Here is a 25,999-nt window from a genome sequence, read left to right on the forward strand (position 1 = left end):
TTAGCATGTAACTAAAGTAACCACTATAATTCAGAACCCTTTTAATCATATAAATATTTCTTTAAAATTACATCCCAAAGTATTAATTAATCACATCAAAAATAGCATCTCTTAACCACTAAAATTCAAAATACCCTTTTGAATCCACACCTCCATCAGAATATCCCATCTCCTTCTCCAAAGAATTTTTTCTTTTTTTCCCTTTAAATTAATCTCTTAATATCTCGAGCAAAAATATAAGTGTTTCTTTAAAATTACATCCCAAAGTCAGATATATCACCTTATCAATATGTCATATCAAAAGTGACATTTTATAATATATTGATTAATCACATCAAAAATAACATCTCTTCAAAAATCCCTTTTGAATCCACACCTCCACCAGATCTCATCTCCTTCTCCAAAAAATTTTAAAATTAGTCTCATAATATCTCGAACAAAAATACCTATATTATTAGATCACAAGATACTCTTAAGAAATCCCCCAGCTGCTTCTCCTAATATGCAATACTATAATTTTCCATTTCTATAAGTATTTCTTTAAAATTGCATCCCAAAGTCACAACTGAGTTCATCACCACCTCTTCTCTGTATCCTTGTAAAATTTCTTTAGATATTTCCAATCCAGTTTCCGCTTTTGCCACCAATCCTTCCAAATATCTTCCTTAAAATCCAAATCTTCTTCTTGAGTCTTTGTCAGTCCACTTTCAGCTTTTACAGGCTCCATTTTTCCTTCCATCCTAGCCTCTGCAATACCTTGTAAAGCAAATGATATGTTCTGACAAAATCCTTGTAGTTCCCTTTCCAAAAAATCTGCAGATTTCTCTCTAATTTATTTCAAAACTTTTTGTAAGTCTTCAAATGAAACCATCGATAGAATTAAAGAAAAATTAACTTCAAAGTTAAACTGTTAAAAATCCTTAAACAAAACGGAAGTTCCCTCAAGTAAAGCCATTTTTCAAACTTCTTTAAGCACAGCTTTGGAAACAAAAGGGGGGAAATCCAAAATCAAATCCAAAGTTCTTTCATTAAAAAAAGAAAAAGAAAAAGAGATCACTAAAACTTTCCATATCAATGTTACAAGGGGTAACAATTTCCCTCTTCATTCAGCTCCACCGGAAAGTGAAAGTTAAAAAAGAAAAAAAGAAAAAAGAAAATCACTCTCACTTTGAAGAAAGGCAAACCGCAGCCATCTTTTTTCTCTTTTTTTTTTTTCCCCAGTTCAATAGGGAAGATGTAAATAAATTGAGTTAGAGTCTTAGATTGATCAAAGTCCAGTATCCCCGGGCAATTCCGTCCGCTTATTATTACTCACAAGTCTCTATAATTCGCGGGAGTGGAGGCAACGACTTGCTTCGCTCCCCCCCCCAAAAAAGGGAGCAAAGGCATTTGGGAGACGGAGGTTCCCGGACTCCGGAGGAGCACCCAATTTTCGCTCTCCCTAAGTTAAGGGAGAGCTTTTGGGGCTCTACTCCTATCTGGGAGTACTCACCTCGACCCCTTCGCCCGGGGCACAAGGTTCCAAGCCGCTGAACAGCTGATGTCCGCTGTTCAGGCTGGCTCTGATGCCTTCCCAAGCGGACGGCTCCAAAAGAGCCGCCATCGGCGCGCCGTCCCACCGGAAGTTCGGGGTTCAAATTCTTTACTCCTGGTTTACGGCAGTGAGTCACAGGAATGAGCTAGAACAGGCATGTCAAACTCGTGACATCAGGTGACGTCGCGCAATGTATTGCGACTTTTTCCCCATTGCCGGCAATGGGGTGGGCGCGGTTTTAGTATGATGCATCTGGCCCGCAGGCCGGCAGTTTGACATGCCTGAGCTAGAACTAAATCACATATCTATAGAATTCTGAAAGAATTTGTTTCTTTTCTTAGGGAGTTAAAGAGTGTCCATGCCTATCTCTGTTTCCATTTGACAGCCATACCTCCAAATAGGACACTGATTCTGCTTATTGGCTTGTCCCTGAAACTCAGACATCATTTCTGTGAAAATCCTAATAAATCTCTTGTTCTGAAGATTTATGGACTAAGCAGGAAAATTCTTTTTTTAGTGTGTTTATTACTGTATATGTTCTACTAACTTGCCATTATTGCTTCAAATGTATTCCTTTTTTTTTTGGTATAAAACCTGAAAAGATGGATAAAAATGTAGGTCTGATAAGGGAAACCATGTCCTATGGCAAGCAGGCAAGCATGAAATGAAACTTTTATTTTTTTCTCAAGACTCTAAACTTCATTAAATACATTCCTTTCTTTAGATTGGCTTCCATATTCCTTTGGGTCAGTGGGCCAATGTTGCTTCATCCAGAGACCCACATGAAAAACAAGGCTTTTATGCTCATGTTAGGCATCATTAAGAAGAGAGTTTCTCAAAATAGTCATCTGGAAACAGATAAGATTTGTTGTAAGGATCAACAACCATCATTTATGTACTATAGTGACGCCTGTGAGGAATCGGTTTTACTCCCTTCCTGTGATGAATAGCGTTTTTGCTTTTGGGTTTTTTTTTTAATATTAAAATGACTCTTTTATGTAGGGCAGGGGTGTCAAACTCACCACATGACATGTCGCGATGTATTGTGACTTTTTTCCCCTTGCTGGAGCTGGGGTGGGCACAGCTTCCACATGACGCATCCGGCCCATGGGCTGGCAGTTTGACACCCCCCCCCCCGATGTAGGGAATTGGTAGTTCAAGAGGAAGAGAAGAGTAAAAAAAAAATCAAGCCAATAATGCAATAATGAAAGAGCATAATCACATCTTTGCATCACATGAGTAAATCCAGTCCTACATATTAATTAGCAAAGTCAGGGAGGGATGAAGAACAGAAACAGGGTGATGGAGTAAGGAAAAAGGACTGGCTGGAATCCTGAATGAGGAAACCCTATGTGGCTGCCTTGTATTTCAGACTATGCTTGCGATTGTTAGCTTATTTTCTCATTGTTTGCTAGAAAAACTATTTACAATGAAAAAGGCAACGGGGTTTCTTTATGCTTGCAGCACAGCTCTAGAAGAAAATATGACTTCTGGAAGGATATGGTTGGTGCCATACAGCATAATTATAAAACATCAGCTTTTAAAGGTGAGTGGCTTCCCTGTCTTTCAAGGGCTATTTCTTTGTTGAAGGTGCTTTTCGTGTATCTGTCAAAACATAGCTGGCCTTGGCTGTGCATTTTCACAATTAAAATATATTGATGTGGACTGAATTGGAATCGTAGCAATCAAGCAGCAAACAATACTCCAAACAAAGAACGGCCAAACAAGCTAAGAGTAAACAGCCCAAGCAAAGAATCTGTAAGACCACCCCAGAGCAAGCCACTAGAATATAAACAGAGAGCAAACCCCACTCCCTACTAGCACTGATGAAGTTACCTAGTTTGGATAATGAAATGCCTGCAAGAAAGCAACCAAGCTCAGAGAGCACCAAGGACCCCCTCATTTCAACCCTGAGCTACAAATATTCTCCTCTATTGATAGAATGTTTTCTTGCAATTAATAACATTTTTATTGAAACATTTCTGTAGCTAATAAAGGAGCACACTTTTTGGCTTATCCTGTGGGAGAGGACCCTTAGAGGAAAAATCAGACACAAATAGGGGAGTTTTTGATTCTGTGGGGTACCTAGAAAATGAGACTACTCAATCCTCACTATACCTACAAAGATGTAATGGTATGTGAGAAATACCTTGGGAGACGGGGAGAGACTCAGCCTAGACCAGGGGTAGGCAACCTTGGCTCTTTTATTTTATTATTTATTTATTTATTAATTATATTTCTACCCCGCCCTTCAACTCGTGGACTTCAACTCCCAGAATTCCTGAGCCAGCCATGCTGAGGGGAAAGGGAGAGGTTTCCATGCTGAGCCATGCTGACTCAGGAATTCTGGGAGTTGAAGTCCACGAGTCATAAAAGAGCCAAGGTTGCCTACCCCTGGACTAGACAATGGTCTGATCAGAGAACTTTGAGTCCAAAGAAGAAAAGCATCTGGGAAGGGACCTTCCCTAGTCTGGGGGAGAGTTAGCGTGAATGATACATTGCAAGTTTCTGTTAATGTAACCTCATGTAACCTTCTGGTAACGTAACCTTACAGTAAAAATGGAGCTAGTACTCATAGTTCCTATCTGGACTACCTTGCAAGGCTAACACTGGAAAACTTGGTTTAAGTGGTAGGTTGAGAGATGTTTTTGAAGGCATTAGGAGATGAGCCATATGAAAAACATACAGCATGAAACTGTTACACATTTTCTCACTTTTTCCCCTGCTTTTGTAAATATCCATCTCCTGTCCTTAACTTTACATAATAGGAATCCGGCACAAGATTGAACGCTTACATATGTAAATATTAAACCTGTTACAACCTGTATTCAGAAAATCCCAAAGTAACGTAAACACTACAATACAGTAAAAATAATTGACAGAATTAGACCTAGAAGACTTTACTTTCACAAAATAAGCATTTAGGATAATAACGCTGCCTTTTCACTAAATTCATTAAATGATCAGAGAAACTGAAAGAAATGTTTCACTTTTTATTTATAATTTTTTTAATCAAAATGGACAAATAGAACTAGACATTTTTAGAACAAACTGTAGAATGCTGGTTTTAAAAGAACACAGTACAGGCCATTTATATTGACTGTGTGCAAATGGTTTGGAATCAAAATGTTGCTGTGGGATGTAATATTAATAAAATGTAGACTGACTGCACAGTGGTACAATTAGTTATTAATTGTACACACTCCATAAGGTTAAAGCAGCTTAAAATGTTTTCCTAGCTTTCGTAGTTCTATCATTCTCTGAAAGTTGTATGTAAACAGACATTCTGTGAAGGGTAATCATTTGAAATATTTTCTGAGGATTATAATACTGCCAATTTAGTATTAAATATCTACAGTGAGCGTGGTCACCTATTACTAGTACTTGCACATTTGGACATTATTACCACTTCAGATGCTCACCTGGATTCATTTTGTCATGCAAATATTTCATTGAAAATGTTTAGTTATAGAATTAACAGAATATATTGCATTTCTTGCCTTTTCTGATCAGTGTTTTAAAGCTATGTATTGCACATTTGTTTGTATTGGTGGCATTACAGTCCAACACATCTATGAAAGGAGATTTTGATAGTGGTGCCTTTTTTTTGGGGGGGGGGGAATAATCTTGGTAGAAATCATCTTAATTAGCTTTTCAGTATGTGGGCAAGTAAAATGCATTTCTCAGTGTTGCCATATAGTATGATTGTACCTTGTGAATAATTTTTTTTTATTTTTTTTAAAATTATGAACTTTAGAAATGTAATGTTGTATTCGGGTTTAATTTCGTGAATTCCATTGTATATGTAGAACTACATACACATATACCTGGATGCGTTTTTCTGTTATGCTGAATATTACATTTGTGCAAATAAGAAACCTGAGAAAGAGGAATGGACATATTCTGAAGAATAAAGGCCATTTGTGTCATTGTTGGGCAGCTGTAACCAGACTTGATCATTTTCCATGAGATCAACCACAGCACTACCAGAAGCCTGATCAAGGTACCCTTTCTTGTACTCATCAAATGTGTACATGATGGGTGAGCCATTCTTGTACAGGCCAACCCAAACATGTGTGCCTTTGACATGAACATGATAAGCGAAGTAGTAAAGCCCTGGTATCCTGCAGGTGAAGATGCCTGATCTAGGGTCATAGTGTTGTTGCTTGTTGTACAAAATTATATCAAATCGGATAGGAGAGGCAGATGCAGGGTAAGCTTTGGAGAGAATGGCAGTGAAAGCGGACACTGGCTGGCCAGTGAGACCTTGAGTGGCACCAGATTTTATAACTGGCACTCCTGCCAGGGCTTGGCCTGGAGGACCAGGGGGGCCTGGCAATCCAGGCTCTCCAGGGTGGCCTTTGGAACCTGGAAGGCCAACTGGTCCCATAGGTCCATCTGCACCTTTTGATGAAATTCCAGCTGGACCTGGTAATCCCGGTGCACCTGGATCCCCTTTGCCTCCACGGAGTCCTGGAATACCTGAAGGGCCAACTGGTCCCCTTATACCAGGTATTCCAGGTGATCCTCTAGGACCTGGCCCACCACTGATTCCTGCTGCACCTTTAGGTCCTGGTGAGCCCATTGGTCCAGGTAAACCAGATGGCCCAGCGGGGCCTGGATCTCCTTTGGATCCTACCACACCTGGAAAGCCTTTGGATCCAGGAAATCCTGGCTTCCCTGATCTGCCTTCCAATCCTGGAAAGCCTCTTTCTCCCTTAATCCCCGGCAATCCTGATGGACCAGTTGGACCTCTTTCCCCTTTGAGCCCAGGTCTGCCACTTGCACCAGTGCCACCTCTCAGCCCTCGAGGACCTGTTTCCCCAGGTGGCCCGACTGCTCCAGGTCTTCCAGGGATACCAGCTGGGCCTTGTTCTCCCTTGGTTCCTGGACCACCAGGGAATCCTTCAGGCCCCCTATATCCCTTCATCCCTGGCAGTCCAGGTTTTCCGAATCCTGGGAGACCAGAGGGCCCAGTTGAGCCTGGAGGACCTGGAGGTCCTTTTGCCCCAGGGGTTCCTGGGAGGCCAGGTGATCCACTGGAGCCAGGGAGTCCTTTTCCAGGCATCCCAGCTCTCCCGGGAGAGCCCTGGGGACCTGGAAGTCCAACTGGTCCTGGTAAGCCTGGTAAACCCTTGTCCCCTTTAACACCTGGTTGCCCTGGAAACCCCCTTTCCCCAGGCCTTCCTATCCCTGGTTGTCCTGGAGGCCCCTGTGGTCCTGGCAGGCCTTTATCCCCTGGACGACCTGGAACCCCATACCTGTATTCTCCCTTTTGCCCTTTGATACCAGGAGCGCCCGGGACACCTTTTTCCCCAGGGACGCCTCTTAGTCCTTGAGGTCCTGGGAGTCCTTGCTTCCCCGCCATAGAAATTCCTGTAGGACCAGGGGCTCCCGGGGAACCTCTTGGCCCTGGAAGACCAGCAGACCCCATGCTTCCTTTTTCACCAGGGAATCCTTTGTCTCCTGGTCTTCCTGGCAAGCCTGGGGTGCCTGGCTTTCCCACCGCTGAAAGTCCTGGGGGTCCTGCAGGTCCTGGAGGCCCTTGGCTTCCATAGCTTGGTTTTCCTGGTTCTCCTGGAGGTCCTGGGAAGCCTCTAGGGCCAGGAGGGCCTGCTGGGCCTTGAGGGCCTTGTTCTCCCCTTGCCTGTGAATCTAAAACAGCATTAAGACAGTTAATATCCTATAGGAATTAAATGGTTCAGAAGGACAAGTAGACGTAACTCCAGACATTTTACATGTTTCTAACAACGTCTATTAAAAAAAAACCTTATGCCACTTAACACATAGTTCAGTTACAGTCATTTCTTATAACGTGATCGTTTGTTTACATTTTATTGTGAGTCATTTGGGAAGGAAGGAAGGAAGGAAGGAAGGAAGGAAGGAAGGAAGGAAGGAAGGAAGGAAGGAAGGAAGGAAGGAAAAAAAAATTCCTTTCAAGCAACTTGTTTACATCTGTTGAATAATTTTTGACCTTAGAAAACAAAAGCAAAGTTGCATTTTAATAGCTAGCAAAAAAAAAAAAAGAAGCTATATAGTGAAGGTGTGATGAAGATTCCATGAACACAAACTGAAAGCAGCTCATTGGCTTTAATGTGCATGAAATTTCAAAATCTTTACATAGGGCAAAGCTGAGGGTTGCTTCCTAGTCATGATTTTAATGGACTGTTTGTATTTTGGAACCTGCAGTACTTTCTCATAAGAAAGAAAATCACTACAATAAAGTTCATTTTTGTGATAAAACAACCCAAATCTCTTGGTAAGGGACCATTTCCAGAATTGTCAGCCACAGATACTGTGTTCCTTGGAGATGTTTGATGAGCATCTTTCTCTTTGCACTTGAGACATTTGGAGTCAGATTCACTGAAGCAGAGAAAGTGTAAGAGTCTGAATCTCTGTTTCTTCTAAACCTGTCTACATTTTTCTGATATAGAGAAAGAAGGCATGTTTCACAAGTGCCTTGATTGTGTGTGATCCCTTTAATTGAAGAAGTTAAATCATATAAAGCCCCTATAAATGTAGCTGTGTCTCAGGAGAATGAATTGCCTGACATGACTTATTTATTTATTTAGCATATAGCATCTGATATGAAAATATTATTTTCATTCCCACATAGATAGTCCTCAAATTACGACTGGTCGCTTAGCAATTGTTTGAAGTTCACAAATCTATCTGTGGGGGTACTTACAATCTGGATTCAAAAATCTGATGGTCACCCTCCTGTGCCGTGATGTGACTGTACTTCCGTCGCCTGCCAACCAGGCTGCATTTACTGCCGTTTGCAGCATCCGGCTACCACATGACCACATTTTAAAATGGTGGTTTTGCCAAAAATCAGCATATATTTATTAAATTTATTTCCTTCTGGCTTTCAGCAAAATTTCACCCATAGCGAACCCTTGTTTTGCTTAATGAACATGGTGATTTACATAATGAGTGCCACAAAAAGGTCATAAAATTGACCATTACAACTTGAGACTGTGACGGGCAGGCTCCTTTTATGGTCGTAACTCGAGGACTACCTGTACCTGGCTCACCATGATATTTGCATTAGGTAGAAAGGAAGGAGATGTGGTTTAGCCGGGAAAAGGGCAGGGATAGACTGGTTAATGTGTTAGTTGTCCAAGAATTTCTGAGACCCAATCCACCATCCTTTCTTCTCCAGCAATTGAAACATCCTGCGGAAGGGCAGAGCCAGTTCTAAGAGAACAATCCTGTTCAAATTCACTTGCAAAGCTCAAGTGAAAGTAAAAGTGTACATATTATTATTATTTATTTACTAGATGCATATTCCAGCAGGTTATGGATGTAGTGCTCCCCATTTCCCTTGTCCTATTTTCCCAACAAGAACCCTCTGAGATGGGTTGGCCTGATAGAGAATGAGTGATCCAAAGTCATAGGTCACCTTTCCTAAAAGTGGTATTCAGTGAGTTGAACATGATCCTTGTGTTTTAATGCAGCCTCTGAAAAGTAATTTATTATATTATTTAAAAGAGAGAGAGAAATCAGAATGGACTACTCTTACGTGGTTTTGGAACAGGAACTTTGGTATGTTTATGTTTAAACTTCTAATATTAATGCAGGGTTTTTTTGGGTATTTTTAAACCAGTAGAGGGAGCCATGCAACCATGTAGAAGCCATAGAAAATAAAGGAATGTATCTCCTTGGAGAGAAATACAGAATCTATAAGGGACCTTCAACATAAATGCATGTACATGTATATATGTATTGTGTGTGTATATATTAATTATCTGTTGGGTGGAGCACCCGATCTACCAAATATAAATCAGTCTGTTCTGCGTTTCGCTCCAATCTAGGAGCATGTTTTGCAAGCAGACATCACATACTGTGAATACTGTAAATTCAAAATTTTGTGGCTGACAAAAAGTTAGTGGGAGACTAGTATACTAGTCTCCAACTAACTGTTTGTCAGCCACAAAATTTTGAATATATATATATATATATATATATACACACACACACACACACACACACACACACACACACATAAATATATATCTGTGTGTGTGTGTTAGATTTGATCTCAAGATTATATTACATTTTTAATAATGTAAGCCAGCTTTCCCAACCAGATGCTTTCTATGTTATTGGATTACTGTATCCAAAATTCATAGTCACTAGAATTCTGGGAGTTGTCATTTTAACAGACATGGAAAGTTTCAGGTTGGGTATGAAGCTATGTTTCTCCAATGCTCAATTTCAAATTGTGCATTGACATTAACAGAAAGAACTTTTATAAAAGAAAATAACTACTTAATAGTTAGTGAAGGCATTTGTTTGGATACCATGGAAAGTTTTGAGCAAATGTTTTGCCAGAGACCACTCCAGAGTACTGGAATCATGTTTGGCAAACCTAACAGAAGGGAGCAGCAATAACAAACCCAAGTAAGTAAAATGATTTATGTTATAAATGTTTGTAGCTGTCTTAAGGGGTTTGTGTAATTGCTTCAGTATTTATGTTGGGAATGACTAAGATGTATTCTCTTGATAAATCTTCTTTGAGCTGACTACAAAATAGCAAAGCTGCATACACATTTTTCACATCTTTGTCAGTTGGGCATTGGGAAGAGCTAATCCATTCTTGCACGTTTTAAATAAGTGTTTTAGGGAAATAGGTTTACTTTTGTGTGCTTTTAGTAAATCTACTTGGTCTTATTTTAGCTTGTATCCAAAATGCCTCGTGAAAATCATTTCCAGGAACTGCACAAAAAATCCCATGAACCTATGAAAGTTATAATATGGCTGTCAGTAGTTCATTGAACAGGTTAAAATGTTTCCTATGCCCAAATTTAGCATATCCACAAATACGTAAAAGCCATTAAGCTCAGTAGGAAGCCTAGCATCTAGAACAAGGGTGTCCAACCTTGGCAACTTTAAAATCTGTGGACTCCCAGAATTCCCTAGCCAGCCATATTGGAGAATTCTGGGAATTGAAATCCACAATCTTAAAGTTGCCAAGATTGGATACCCCTGATTTAGAACTTGAAAAATGATTTTAATATTATTTGGTTTACTTGTTCAGAGTATCTGTGATCTTTAATAAGCTTATTAGAATAGAATAGAGCTGTAAGGGACCTTGGAGGTCTTCTAGTCCAGCCCCACACTCAAGCAGGAGAACCTATACCATCTCAGACAAGTGACTGTCCAGTCTCTTCTTAAAAACCTCCAGTGATGGAGCACCCACGATTTCTGGGGGCAAGCTGTTCCACTGGTTAATTGTCCTCACTGTTAGGAACTTTCTCCTTAATTCCAGGTTGCTTTTGTCTTTGATCAGTTTCCTCTGGTGCTTTGGAGAATAATTTGACCCCCTCTTCTTTGTGGCAGCCTCTCAAATACTGGAATACTGCTATCCCCTGTTTCTTCTTTTCTTTAGACTAGCCAAACCCAAGTCCTGCAGCCGTTCTTCATATATTTTAGTCTCCAGGCCTTGGATCATCTTAGTTGCTCTTCTCTGAACTTTTTCCAAGGTCTCAACATCTTTTTTGTAGTATGGTGACCAAAATTGGTTGCAGTATTCCAGGTGTGGTCTCACTAGGGTTTTATAAAGCGGTACTAATACTTCACGTGATCTTGATTCTATGCCTCTGTTTATGCAATCCAGGGTGGCATTAGCTTTTTTGGCTGTTGCTGCACATTGCTGGCTCATAGTCAAGTGATTGTCCACCAGGACTCCAAGGTCCCTCTCACAGTTAACTGTTTTTGAGCCAGGTCTCACCTAATCTGTACTTATATCTTTGATTTTTCCTGCCTAAATGTAAAACTTTGCTTTTCTCCACATTAAAACTGATTTTGTTGGATAGGGACCATTGTTTCAGTTTGTCAAGATCTTTTTGAAAGATCTGAGTTTGTCTTCTGAGGTGTTGACTATTCCTGCCAGTTTGGTGTCATCTGCAGATTTGATGAGCTCCCCTTCTATTCCCTCATCTAAGTCATTGATTAAGATATTGAAGAGTACTGGGCCTAAGACAGAGCCATGTGGTACCCTACTGTTTACTTCTGCTCATGTGGATGTAATACAATTGAGGACTAACCATTGAGTACGGTTTGCCAGCCAGCTACAAATCCATCTGATGGTGATGTTATCTATTCCACCTTTTTCTAGCTTACCAAGCAGTAGATTGTGGTCTACTTTGTTGAATGCCTTACTGAAATCTAAGTATACTATGTCCACAGTGTTTCACTGGTCTATTAATCCCTGAGTTACATTTTATTCTGGAAAAATCATTTTAGAAGTAATTGCCAGTCTTTATATTAGAATCAATGAGCCTGAATGACCCAAGTATACAAGTGAAGCTGCATGGAAATCCTTATTTGTATAAAAAGGGTGGAGGGGATGTCATTCTGGGAATGTTGTTTCAGGATGCAACCAATTGCTGAGTATCAGCCCTATTTGCATAGCTTGTATTAGTATAGTATCAGATGCTCAGGCATTAAAAGCCACTACTTCCTTTAGAAAGGAACTAAGTATCTGTGTGAATTAGAAGCATCCCAAATAATATTAAGTTGAAATTTGTGCTCCCTTAACTTAAGCTCACTAGATCAAGTCCTGCTGTCTCTAGCAGACAGGAGCAAATCTTTGCTAGCAGAGGAGAAACACATCTCTGGGAGGAGTCACTGTTGGCTCCTCCCCATTGGAGAAATCGAGGCTTCCTTGAGATTAGTGCTTTGCTGTGGAGCTGCACTGGGAGATCCTCACCCTCCTTGTCATGGTGTAGTTCATGTTTTTCAAACTTGGCAATGTTAAGATGGGTGGACTTTTAACTCCCAGAATTCCCTAGCCAGCATTCTGGTACAATGTGTTCTCATTTCCCCCTGCCAGTGTGGAAGACAATTATTAAATCAAGCAAGGCATGGTTTCCAGCCCAAGGGTTGTGCATCACTTTCTTAACCTTCATGCTTTCAAAGTAGACTCCTGCCTAACTATATTAGAAATACGTATGTTTAAACCTTAACATTTTGTTTTAAGCTTTAATTCCCTTAAAATGGCAAGAGTTATAAGTCAGTATGGAATTGCGGTTTAAGAATCTGGACAAAAATCCATTTAACTTAGAAAAATGTAGCCAATTCTGTTAGATTCCTGTCTTGGTTTTAGCTTCCTGTTAATTAACACTTTTGCTGTGAATTGTGCAGATTATCTTACTTAAAATAATTTTGAACCAAGCAAGGAATGTAAGGAAGAGTGATTGCAAAAGTCTTACTGCAATGTTAATCTTTATAGCATCCTACAAAGAAATCTGAGAATTACCTGTAATTAAAAATCTTTTTAGATACCTCATGTTCTGTAATTTCACTACTGGGTATTTCAGAATAGTTCCTTTCTTGTAAGTCTGCCATATTATCTAGCATCCTGTAGACCAGGAGTAGGCAACCTTGGCTCTTTTATGACTCGTGGACTTCAACTCCCAGAATTCCTGAGCCAGCCATGCTGGCTCGGGAATTCTGGGAGTTGAAGTCCACGAGTCATAAAAGAGCCACGGTTGCCTACCCCTGCTCTAGACACTACAATTCTTAGTACCCTCAGTTAACATGATATAATGGCAAGAAAGGATAAAAATTGTAATGGATGTATCCAGGGAGCTACAAGTTCCTCACCTATGGTGGTGGTGTTGATTATGATGATGGAACTATTTATTTGATTAATGCTACTCCTTCCTACCCTGATTGCTAACCAAACCCTAAAAACAAAAATGGAATATATATAAAAAAGAAAAATATAACTTTCATCAGCTAATATTACACTGGCTTAAATTTGAAGCATATGTTAGCATTTCAAAATCCATCTAACAAATGAACTTCTGCACCAAAGTTAGAACACATAATAAAATCTGAAGTTGGAACTTTTTCAGAAAAAAAAGAAAGATTTCTTGTCTGGTATTCCTGTTACTACTATGAAATGCGAAATTTCAGCATCACCATAACCTCTCATTAAAGGCTTTGTATTTCCATTGAACTGAATGAAGTTCTTGGATTTTGCATTTAAAATAAATCCTCTTGGATTCCTTTGTACTATTCCTAAATAGTATTACCTAAATGAATCGAAAGCTAAATCCATGCATGAATGGCAGGACAGGACAATAGAGAAGTCTGTATGGTAAAGTTGCCAGATATTGTTGATCTTCAGTTTCCATTAAATCCAAAGATGATAGGACTTGTGATTCACCATCCTTTGGAGCAGGGGTCCCCAACCCCCGGTCCGTGGACCAGTACCGGTCCGCAGCATGCCAGCAACCGGGCCGCACAAACAAGCACAGCCCTATCCGCGGGATGCAGGCAGCACACAAAACCACGCCCCCTCTGGTCCGTGAAAAAAACTCTCTCCACGGAACCGGTCCCTGGTGCCCAAAAGGTTGGGGACCTCTGCTTTGGAGGGCCACAGGCTGTCTACTTGTTTCCTAGAACAGTGGTTCTCAACCTTTTTAATGCCGCGACCCCAACCGGTCGTAAGTCGAGGACTTTCCCTGCCTGGGAGCGCCGCGCATGCGTGGTTCCGCCCCCTGCGCCGGCCGAGGCGTAGCTGGCAAGCGGCAGAGACGAAGCAGGCCGACCACCAGCTGGCCCAGCCCAAGGGAGGTAAGGCACCCGCTGGAAAAGGGGGAAAAAATGGCGGACAGCCTTGCTTGGCGACCCCCGTGAAATGGTCGATCGACCCCAAATGGGGTCCCGACCCACAGGTTGAGAACCACTGTCCTAGAAGGTTGCCCACCTAGTGGTCACATTAGGTATTCTGTGGCTGTCAATGAGCCTGTCTTAACAGAGGAGAAAATATATATTTTGAACTTTTACTTCAAATCTTAGTATTATGCTAAGAAACGTATCTTATTTTTCATTTTACTGTTAGCTGGTCTTTTGAAGTGGGATGAATAACAAAATCATTGCGACAAATCTCAGAGCTTAGTTTTAGTGATGGGTGCTACTGATAGTATTTCCATGCACTTGTTGCTGTTAGTACATCATTTGTATTGTAATTGTTATGTTTTGAGAAAGAAAGGAAGTGAAAAAAATGATTTCAGTTTGCATTTTCCCTGTTTTGCCTTGAGCCTTTTGAATATTAGACCGCAAAAGTATAGCCTGGAGAAGGTGTTCTAAAATCACAATTGGAACACCTTAGAATATGTTCTGTGTTGCTTTCTAGTCTTTCATCAGTGCATCAGTTAAACATCTGATCACAAATCTGAAGAGCCAGTTTTTGGGTGGTGGTAAAACTGCTGGCCTAGAAACCACCATACTGGGAGTTCTAGTTCTTCTTTAGGCATGAAAGTTGGCTAGGTGACTTTGGCCAGTTTCTCTCTCTCAGCTCAATCGACCTCATAGGGTTGTTGTGGGGAAAATGGGGAGGAGGAAGGAATATTAGGCATGTTCACCGCCTTGAGTTATTTATAAAGTAATCAAGATGGGATGAAAGTCTAATAAGTAAAATAGTGTGTTTTGAAAAAGCACCCCCATCTATCTCCCTGAGATGAACTACTTTAAAATATTTGGTGGCATGTGTATTAAAACAGTTCCTTACAATTGAAATCTTTCTCATGGAAAGACAGTGCATCGAAGTGGTTTCTTTAACAATTTAGTTTTCTATGCATGGTCCAGAAAAGTTTATAAACAGAGCATTCAAACATTATAATGTCCCATGTGCTATTTCCCTGCAGTTATTCTTCTGTATTCAGTTTTATAGTAATAATTGAGGTAAGTATCTGAAAAAGAACAAGAGTGGTTTACCTTTTACCAAACCAATACTTTTTGTCTCTCAAAACAACACTTACGGAATAGCAAGTATCTTGGTTGACACTTAACAACCAACATTCTTAACAAATTCTTACTTTAAGAAGCAAAACAATTACTTACCAGGATTTTTTACGCTGAAAGGCAGAAAAGGTGGTCCTTTGATTGGTGCACTCGATTGGTGTTGCTGATGTCGTTCAGGATAAAAGTGTTCATCACCCCAGACTATGTTCATGGAAAGCAGCATCAACAGAAAGGATAGGTGTAACTTCATATTCCTAAATCCACTCTTCATCGAAGGAAGTAAAAAAAAATAATAGTATTTGTGTACATATTTGGAGAATTGAACTTTGGATTCTTTTTATCCCTACAAAGTTGAAGTAAATACATAAACATTCTGCCTCAATGCAGCTCATTGGAGTATAGGCTTTAAATAATTTTTTTTTAAATGTAGGCATAGTAAGCATCAGAGATCTAGTTATACTTTGTTGCATGTTCAACATGAACTGCATAATACCCCAGTGGTATGCAAATATATTCGGAAAGAAAAAGAGGAGAAAATTACATAGCTGCCAGTCCTGTCCCTATATAAACCCACTGAAGTTTCCAAAAGCAGAATCTGGCTCCCCCTGTTTCAGAAAGCAAGCCCAGTTAGCAAAATCATGCAGATGTAAGCCTCCTGCACTAACTGTAATTAGAATATTCTCAAGTGCCATTAGTGAGCACATGAATAAAAATTCTGTAGCACTTAGAGATCTTGGAAGCCAAGCCAGACAGAATTGTAGCATACCAGCATGTTGTAGAATTAGAAATGTGCAATGGAGCAGTCTTGGCTCATGAGTCCTTCCACTACAGGTGTGCAGAGCAGAAGTTGTTATTTCAAGGAACATCCTGAGTCATTTATACTGTTTGTGCCTTCTGTGTTAAAGTTGCACTGTGGGGTAGCTCCACCCTCAAACCAAGAAAATGCTAATTATGGTGGAAAGTTTTCTTGACCAAACATGTTGTGTCAGGCTGGGTTTCTATTATTATTATTATTATTTGGGATGCCAATCTCCATTCATGAATTTACTTTAATTGTACTAAAACTGAGAAGGGGTTGGGAACTTATCTTCAGCAAGCACCTCTGGGGTTTAATTTAAATTTCTCCTTCCTCTGCAGCAATCGAAAAAAAGAATGAGTAAACTAAGCCAGGACTAGGTTATTATCTGGGGGGGTGGGGGGGGCGGATATTCCAGCAAGTAAAGTATGACAGTGGTTCCACCAATCTTGTAAAGACTACAGGCAGTCCTTGACTTACGACCACAATTGAGCCCAAAATTTATGTTGTTATGTGAGACATTTGTTAAGTGAGTTTTACCCCATTTTACGACCTTCCTTGCCACAATTTTTAAGAGAATCACTGCAGTTGATAAGTTAGTAATCTGGTTATCAAGTGAATCTTGCAAGAGGTAATCACGTGACCTTGGGACATAGCAACAGTCATCAGTATGAACCAATTGCCAAGCATCTGAATTTTAATCACAAGATCATGGCGATGCTTCAAAGGTCGTAACTGTGAAAAAAGGTCATAAGCCACTTTTTTCAGTGCCGTTGAACTTTGAACATTCACGAAATGAACTGTTGTAAGTCAAGGACTACCTGTAGTTTGTATTTTTTTTAATGCAGGTTGTCTACACTTAATTCATCCATTTTCATGTTTCCTTTCCCCAGTTTTTTTTGAAAAAAATGGTTTTCTCTGTTTCTCCATTCTCCTATTAGTAATTCATTCAAAAAAGGGGATTATTTTTTTTGCATTAAAAATGGAACATTGCAGAATTGGGGGAATGTAAGGACTTGTTTATCCTATTGAAATAGGCTTTTCTGTTAGAGGATTTTTTGCTCCGTACATGTTTTTAAATAGGAAGTGATACATTCCATCAGAATAAGTTGTCCAAGCCCCAAATTCCCAGTGATTGAAACAGAAGAAAAACTTAATCAGACGGGTGCAGCTATTAGATTGTATAAAGCATTTTATTATTTATTTATCAAATAAAGTATTTGGAAGAGGTAGAGTATTTCAGAAACTCTGTTGGCACAAGTGAATCACTCCTTTTTGATGCATTTAACTAGCAGTACGCTTTAAAAGGCTTACACAGCCTCTTTCAAACTGTCCCTGGCTATCAATGCAGGTGCGTGCATGTATAGATAATACTGACTCTGAAACTGTTAGCAAAGCAGTGTGCATGCTTATACAAAGGGAGCCAACAAAGGAGAGCCTTCAAAACAGCCATGCAGCAGGAAGGCCAATGAGGAAAGAAGCAGCACACTGATGTGTCACAAACTCTGCCCTGACTTGACAAAGCATCCGTGCAATTTGTACATGTTTTGGGATGTCACATTCCCAAATGAAAGAAGCAGCGGATTCTTTAATGCTTTGAGAAAGAAGTTCCATGGCTTTGCTAATAGGTTTTGCAAAGCCCCTTTTTCACATGCTGCCCTAGTAACTATATTCTACAATGGAGTAACTGTGTCCTACTCTAATGCATACCATGATGTTATCCATGCTTGATAAAGCAGCCTTCTTTGTTGGAGAAAGCGGGCTCACGCTCCTTTGAATATTTGGATTTCCATAACTCTATAGATATTCTGTAAGTACCTATAAGGCTGTGTTCCAGATTTGAATGTACAGTAATGGTGGTATAATTTGAAAGCCCTTGTTTTCAGAACATAGAAAGGTTAGAAAGGTATATTCATCTCTGTCCAAGAGGCCTCATGTATATTGATTGTTCAACTATGAGTCATTTTATAGTAGGCATTTATTTTTTCCTCAGTGTGATTGCATTATACATTAACTGTATTTATTTCTTTAGTACGTTTATAAGCTGCCTACCCTATCTATATGACTCTGGGCACCGCACAATAAAAAAAACAGCAACCCCCCCCCCAAATATTAAAAAACATAAATGACATAAAAATAGCAGCCAAGGAGACTCATAAGCGTTCAAATAACTCATGACATGGACTCACCCATGCTATCAGGGCCCCAGGTTCAGTGGCAAAGCCAGTTTTTTTAGAGCCCTACAAAAGGCCAGCAGGATCAGGGCAAACCTAATTTCTGAGGGGATGATGTGCCAGAAGGTGGCACTATGGCAGAAAAGGTTCTCTCCCTCGAACCCAAGAGACGGCACTCCTGCAGACAGACAGAACATGTTTCTCCTGCCAGATCTAACAGGATGGGTAAACAGCAGTGGGGAGAGACAGTCCCATAAGAAACCCAGCTCCAAACTATGAAGGGCTTTAAAGAAAACCACCAGTGTCTTGAATTGTACCCAGAAGCATACCAGCAGCCATTGTTGTTCATGGAACAGAGGTATCATATATACCAAATGAGCAGCACTCTAACCTCCCATACCACCACAGTTTGCACCTGCTGTAGTCTCAAAATACTCTTCAACGACAGCTCCATGTAAAGCACATTGCAGTAAATCCATTTAGGAGGTGACTAAGGTATGAATTCTGAGCAGGGCCCCCTCAGTCCAGGAACAAGTCACACTATATCACCTCACAAAGCCAGGCAAAGTGTACAATTAGTTCAGCCTATGAGTAGCACAAGAAGTCTGCTTATTCTACTTGAAACAGCTTCCTGCTCCACCTTATCTGGAAGTCATATTTGCTCTGTGCTTTAATCCAATTATAATCTCCATATTCCATTCGCTGTATATCGGGTACATGGATCTAACTAGGTAGACAATCCATTTATGAGCATGAGTGGAGGCCTGTTGAAGGATCAAGGGTCTGTTCAATCTTCTTGATCTTTGATTTATTGTTTATAATACATTGGAACGATCATACTATAAGTGCAGAAACCACACACCACACTTGTCCTGTGTATCCACAGCAGCTGAAGGGACTGGCTGTCAATGCTTCATGTGTTCCTGCTTTTTATTTTAAAAAATTTCTGACAGATTTCTCACAGCAAACAAAACACAAAAAAGTCAATAGTTTTTATGTACATGCATTTGGTCAAGACAAAAGTACACAGAACCATGTTGACCCATGTTGACTTCATTTCTTCCCTCCTATCCTGAAATGAATCTTGTATATGACCCCAATTTTTTTTGTAAGGTTTGTACATCAGTTATGGGACTATTTGTATTGCTGCTTGCAATTGGTAATAACTATTTGCTTTAGAAAATGCACTCCCTCTCCCCTTTTTTCTTATTTGAATATTTGATCAAAAATGCAGATTTGTTTTTACATCCTAGCTTAACAAAGCTATGTTTAGTAAGCAGATAAGAAGATTCTATTCTTAAATCATCTTTTATTTCTTAATTATGTCAAGCTTAGCCCTTTCCCTGCCCATATTACTTAGTACAACCTAAAGCTTTCTGGATGTATTGGATTAAAACTTCTCCAATTTCCAGTAATAGCTGCAGGAAATGGTAAGGATTGTTATCCATTACATATGGAATACAAGACATTGGGCTTAAGGAAAATTGAGGTAAAGTGGATGTGATTTGGGTGTCCTCATCGTTCATCCCATCATTCTTGGGATCCATCATGATATGCCACATGCTCGAGAGCCAAGGACCATACAACCTCAGGAATGGAATTTCACAGGCCAGATTGATGTCCTCAGGGCCTCTGATTAAACATAGGAATTGCCAGTTTGAATGAACTCAGAATCAGACTCATCCAGCACTCTGTTTCGTAGTGGCTCGCTAGTTAGGACATGAAAATCAGTGGACCTTTCTTGTTGTATTTCTTGGCAGCTGTATTCAGAGGGGAGAGTGGCCATCCAATACTACTTCTTTTATTCACAAGTGACAACTGAATTTCCATCAGTGCAGCAGCATACTCTAAATCTATTTAAGTAACTTGGAAGTCATATTTTATGGTTTTATTTAAATAACATTTATAAAGTACATCATTTATATTAATAACATTATCTATACATATTTCTGTTTATGCTCATTTATGATAATTTAAATAATTTATGGGCTGCTTTTCAGGACAGTTTATTTAATGTAGAGTAGACATGATGTGGTAGCAAAATACTGTGTGACAGAAAAACATTTTAAAGGTCCATTAGTTGAACATCATAATGAACCAGGTTTAGTAAATATATATATGTGTGTATGTATGTATATGTTTGTATGTATGTATACAAATATATTTCATTCATTAACCCATCCAACACTAAAAAGATATTGGATAGTTTTGAAAGCTTCCTAACAATGTTAAACTGTTTGTGTGTGTGTTTGTGATTGTGTACCGACTGTTCACAGTTACAGTGGTGATGAAAAAAGTAACTTTATAACCAGTTCGCCTACTTTCAACCTGCATAGGTCTGTAAAGCAAAGGATAGCTAAAGTAAGATCATAAGCACAGTTGTGGCTTCACTTAGTGACTGTTTTGTTTAATGAACAAATTGCCAATCCCAATTGTGGTCACTAAAAAAGGACTACCTATGCAATTTGCTAGCCATAGCATAGCTGTAAGCCCTCGCAGGGGATCCCAGCTGGCAGAGATCTCATCTACAGAGACAGTTTCCTACACACAACAAATATAACAGCTTTGTCCTCTATGTTGATTAATACCTTGCATTTATGGATAAAGTGAAGTTTGTTAAGTATCTCATTTTTATTTTAAGTAGAAGTTATTGTGCTTTTGCTGGATGATTGTGTCAATCCCATCTAGTTTTACTAGTATCAGCTTTAACATATTGATGTCTTTTTTGATTAATCTATTGAATGTCCTGCAAGGCTGCCATCCTGAAAATAAATTCAGGATATAGTAACTTCAGTGGGATTTCTGAGGGGGAAAAACTACATTGCAATACTTATTAAAAGAGGTATAATTATTTGCATCCTATGTACAAAGCTCTTACCAAACATCAACAATGAAAAAGAGGCTTGTTTATTTTTGGCATTAAATACATAACTTGAGTGGTCATTTAGGGCGATTCCTTATCGTACACTTTATTTAGTGTAAGGATATTTTTATTACATCCTGCCAACTTCTAATAGCATAGGTGTTTTTCTGGAATCTGTTTACCTGCAACCAGTTATGATGCTGAGGCTTTAGTTTAAATAGCATATGCACTACATTTCTCTATTTAAAAAGTAACATAGTGTCCTTAGTTTCCTAAATACACACAGAACTGCTTAAATAAAATGCATATTTTTATCAATTTATGTGACTAGAAGAGTTGGTGGGTTTAACCATGGTAGACAGGTTCTTTTGGATGCTGGTTCTTCCTGTGATGCCATCATGAGGCAAAATAGGATGTGCCAATTAGTAATTCTGCTTCTAGAATAGGAAAGATGACTTGCTACTTTCACCTCTATTCATTTATTACTCCATTCCCATAGGAATCCACACAGTTGCTCAGGCTGAGAATTATCAGGTAAACAGGAGAGAATATAGTACAAAGATATCACAATAGAAAGCTTTAATCCTAGCCTTGACCCCTAAGTCTCCAAGACCAATAATATGTCTTCCATCATTTGCCTTCTGGCCAGACTAGAATTAATCATAGAAATTGTATTCAATCACAATTAGATTACTTTCTAATATTCTGTCTTGTGATAGATTTGATTGATGGTTATCCTGTTACAGGTAATTTTTGTTATTTATGAAGGTATTTTTTTAATCAGTACCATACTTGATTTTTCAGATTAAGGTCTGGTTGTCACTTGGTCCCACTGATGCCAACTTAATTTTAGCTTAACTCTTCACAATACGTATAGATCCTGGAAAGGGGGGGGGATTAATGACATACAGTAATTTAAGATCTGTTTGCATATCTCTTCATTTAAAATATTTTGATTTCTGTATCTTGACCTCTAAACCCCTGGAAAATGATCAACATTTGTATCATTGTGTTTTGTATATGGAGAAGTTAAATTGGGATGAAAAGTCCACATATTAAGTTTATAGATACAACCTGTGTTGATACAAAGTGAATGAGTTTTAATACTCTCCATAATCTCACTCAGTCTTTGAGCAGAATACTAAACACGCAGTTATAGCCACCACATATAGGAGGGGGACAAGGCCACTTGCTTCTTCATGCACTTGCTATCTGGGCAAATCTACACAGCCATTTTGCCATACAGTAAGGACACTGCATTAATGGCTCCCTGAACACATGTCGTATACTATGTCTCAGTGTCCTCACTTCCCATTATTCAGGATACTGCTTATACATAGCGCTTAGAGCTCTGAGCATTGTTAGAGACCCCCACACACCCAATTCACAGTCTGTTTCTGTTGCTCCCCTCTGGGAGGAGGTTTCGAAGTATTTATAGCAATACTACTAGATTCTTTAACAGCTTTGTTCCTTATGCCATCCGTCTTGTAAATTCATAGGCTCCTCTTTTTTTTGCGATGTATATGTATACATTAAACTAGGTTGTGATTTTTCTCTGTGCCATATATGTGTGTGTGTGTGTGTGTGGGTATATGCATAATGGTATTTTTTTGAAAACTGAATGCAACGCAATTCCATTTTAATGTATGCTTATTAGTGTACATTTAAAGTGATAATAAATCTATTCTATTCTATTCTATTCTATTCAGAGCACATTGATGTGCATCAAGGAGAGGTCCTAAAAGTATGCTCTGAGCAGGAGTGTTAAGGCTCCAGTAGGCTTTGAAGGTTTTCTGTGGGACTTCACCTTTTTTACCCACCCTTCAGTCTTCTTTGGTCTTCAGGAAAGACAACCATTTTTGTGTTTCTTGTTTAAATGGGTTGATCAACATGGAGACTGTGAAGCCTTGAAACTGACCAGCCTTGGTTCAAGTCATGTGATGGAAACAACTCAGTTCTTGTATTTCTGTAGCCTGCATGGTGGGGAATTCATTTCTCCTTGACTGCTGTTTCCAGGGAAGTCCTGTGTTCTCACTTCCACTCCTTATATTATGTTCTTGGTTAGTGTAAAGTTCTGACTTAGATTTCCACAATTAAATCCCATTTTCAAACTCCAGCGCTTCAGGAATACTTGTCTACTGACTATATCTTTGCTGCCTAAATCCAGAGTTCTAGATGGCAGCCAAGAGAGGGTAGACAATTCATCAACTGATCATCATCATCATCATCATAGATAAATCCGCTGATGGGACCAAAGAAAACAAAGACAAACATTGTGGATTAACTATCTTTCTTCTTTTACTTCCGTTTCTGTTTTTGTCTGCACCACAGTTGAGATTGAGGAGGAGCACAATCTGTCAAAGCCCTTTGTTTCTCTCTCTCATTATGAGGAACAAAGAATGTGAGTGGAAGATGGAGATTTGTTAAAATTCCAGCATAAAATTCCAGCATAAAAAGAAAGACTCTTTGAGTCACATAATAATAAATATTGTGAACACTATGTTTTTGAAACACAAATGGTCAACTAGATTTTGTTTTTTAAGTGAATAAGCTGATAGTGAATATTAATTTTCTTCCTACCTTTAAACACCCTACTTTCCTAGTTTTATTTTTGTCACTGAAATCCATGTACATACATCCAAGTGGTAAAATAAGTATTTGGTTATTTTGGTTTATAACTACTATGATCCACAAACTAAAATAGCCTTCTCCCCCTTACTTCTAAATAAGGGTCTTGCTTTCCTTCGATGTGTATTCTCCAGTGACATCCTGAGTAAAAGCTATAGGAGAGGTCATGGCTAACTCCAATCTCCTTGGAGGTAAAAAGGTTCAAGGTATTTCCTCAAAAACCACATAATTAAGAAAAATCTTCCATCACTGTTGTGGAGTTATTTCTCAAAGTGCACTTTTCCAGCAGGTAGCAAAGTTCATGAATAGAAACATTCATGTCTTTCAACCTTGTCCCCAGCAAACATCTGATTCATGAAGAACACCCCATATGTAAACAGGTGCTCAGGTATTTAACAAAATGTTTTTAGCTCTTTTATTTTCTAGCCTAATAAATCAGTGTTTGAATGTGTTTTTTTAAAAAAACAGGATAGATTTTGAATATCTGTATATTTTTAAAAGCAGGATCAGTGTTTATTGTATGCTCTGTATCTGCCTCCCAACTTCTCAAGGGCTCCCTTGTATTTTAGAAAATCCAATTTCCCCTGTAAAATTCATATTCCTGTCATATTTTTGTAAGATGGATGCATATTTTGTTTGCGTCTGCATATATGGGAATGAATGTAACTAAAGGGCTTGACTCTGAAGCAATTAATTCATGTCTGCTCTCTGAGGAGCTTCTGCTTTATTTCTTTGCATTAGCACTCTGTTTGAAGCCTATTAGGATGAATATCTGATCAGCATGCAATATTATTCTCAATGGAACTGTGGGTTTTGGGTTTTTTTTAGTAACTAGAGCAGGGGTAGGCAACCTCAGCTCTTTTATGACTCATGGACTTCAACTCCCAGAATTCCTGAGTTAGCCATGCTGAGGGAAAAGGGAGAGTTTCCAAGCTGAGCCATTCTGGGAGTTGAAGTCCATGAGTCATAAAAGAGCCGAGGTTGCCTACCCCTGAACTAGAGATACAGCAGTGATAATCCACAAAATAAATGTGGAAGGCCATCTTTACGGTTATACCTTTTCAATGACAACATTTTTTTCCAGATATATCTGTTAAGAACTTTAGTTGAACTATTTTTCAAACATATACTTAAAAGCTCTTTGTAAGATGGAGGGGGAAAAAAGCTTTGTTCCTAACAGTAAACTTTTAATTTTCACTCTGTAATTTTCATTCTGTAGTTTTGCTGACATGCACAAAATGGTAAAAGCATCTTGGATACTAGCATTTCCACTTTTAACATTTTGGAAACAGGCTTATCTATCCCTAGCTGGTGTCTTTCAGAAGTATTTTGCAAAGCTACATACCTGTTTATTTAAATGAATACCAGTGTTATTCCTTTTTATTTTTGGCCAATAGAACAAAGTTTTTTGATATTGCTCTTCTTGATATTTTAGTGTATTTTAACGACTCTGAAACTAGTTGGTTTCTTTATTTGTCATATTTACATTGCATCCACCTATTTGAATAAAAAGAATGCTTTCTTTGGATCTATTCAATTACCTTTCCCCACTTAAATATTATTTTTTAAAATTTTAAATGAACCGCAAAACATTTTGAATTGGTTCAGTTTTACACAAGCAAATCTTTGCTTCAAATTCATTATTTTTATACCTTTCACTAAAATCTCAGTATTTTCCTCTCTCCCTTCCATTTACATGTAGTCTACCAAAAGTGGAAAGAACATGGAAAGTGCAAAGTACAAGATTAGCTTTTCTTCTAGTTTGTCTAACCAGGAATTGACTTTCTCACCATAGTGGTTGTCCTCCATTTATGCAGCTTTCAAGAGGTTATGGAAGTGCAGTGGAAATACATGTGCCAAACTTTATTTATATATCAACACTTGGCACTGAGGTACCATGTTTAAAAGCCCATGAAAAGCCCTGCTCACACTATTATTATATCACTGGTATTTCAAAATCAGGTTAGATTTATTCCTGTTGCTGTATTTATTTACTTTGCTAAAAGTTTTTTTAAGTTAAGCTAAGCTAAGCTAAAAATGACATTATTTTTTGAACGCTGGTATTTTGCCAAGAAACTGACTTAGGCTTTTTTCTCAATGCATCCTAGCAGAATATACTCCCTTGCAAGAGAAGAAATTTTACATGACATGTCATCATTAGAATGCCATTGCTTATTTTCCATCTGTATCTGCCAGATGGAATAGATGGATGGATGGATGGATGGATGGATGGATGGATGGAT

General features: G+C 38.9%; 2 protein-coding genes across 2 annotated transcripts in view; one reads left to right on the forward strand and one right to left on the reverse strand.

The window, feature by feature from the left end:
- Positions 1–25,999, forward strand: part of NT5DC1 (5'-nucleotidase domain containing 1) — an 87,578-nt gene that overhangs the window by 8,718 nt on the left and 52,861 nt on the right. The window contains exon 6 of the mRNA XM_015821572.2: positions 2,999–3,080. Within this exon, the coding sequence (XP_015677058.1) occupies positions 2,999–3,080 (82 nt within the window). The remainder of the gene's footprint in view (positions 1–2,998; positions 3,081–25,999) is intronic.
- On the reverse strand, positions 5,151–15,803 carry COL10A1 (collagen type X alpha 1 chain). The gene is made up of 2 exons (XM_015821573.1): positions 15,395–15,803; positions 5,151–7,189 (listed from the first exon to the last, which is right to left on the reverse strand). The coding sequence occupies exons 1-2, from the start codon at positions 15,564–15,566 to the stop codon at positions 5,391–5,393; spliced, it is 1,971 nt and encodes a 656-aa protein (XP_015677059.1). The 5' UTR covers positions 15,567–15,803; the 3' UTR covers positions 5,151–5,390.

The sequence above is a fragment of the Protobothrops mucrosquamatus genome, unplaced genomic scaffold (assembly GCF_001527695.2).
Source record: "Protobothrops mucrosquamatus isolate PMUCROS unplaced genomic scaffold, P.Mucros_1.0 scaffold1353, whole genome shotgun sequence".
Lineage (NCBI taxonomy): Eukaryota > Metazoa > Chordata > Lepidosauria > Squamata > Viperidae > Protobothrops > Protobothrops mucrosquamatus.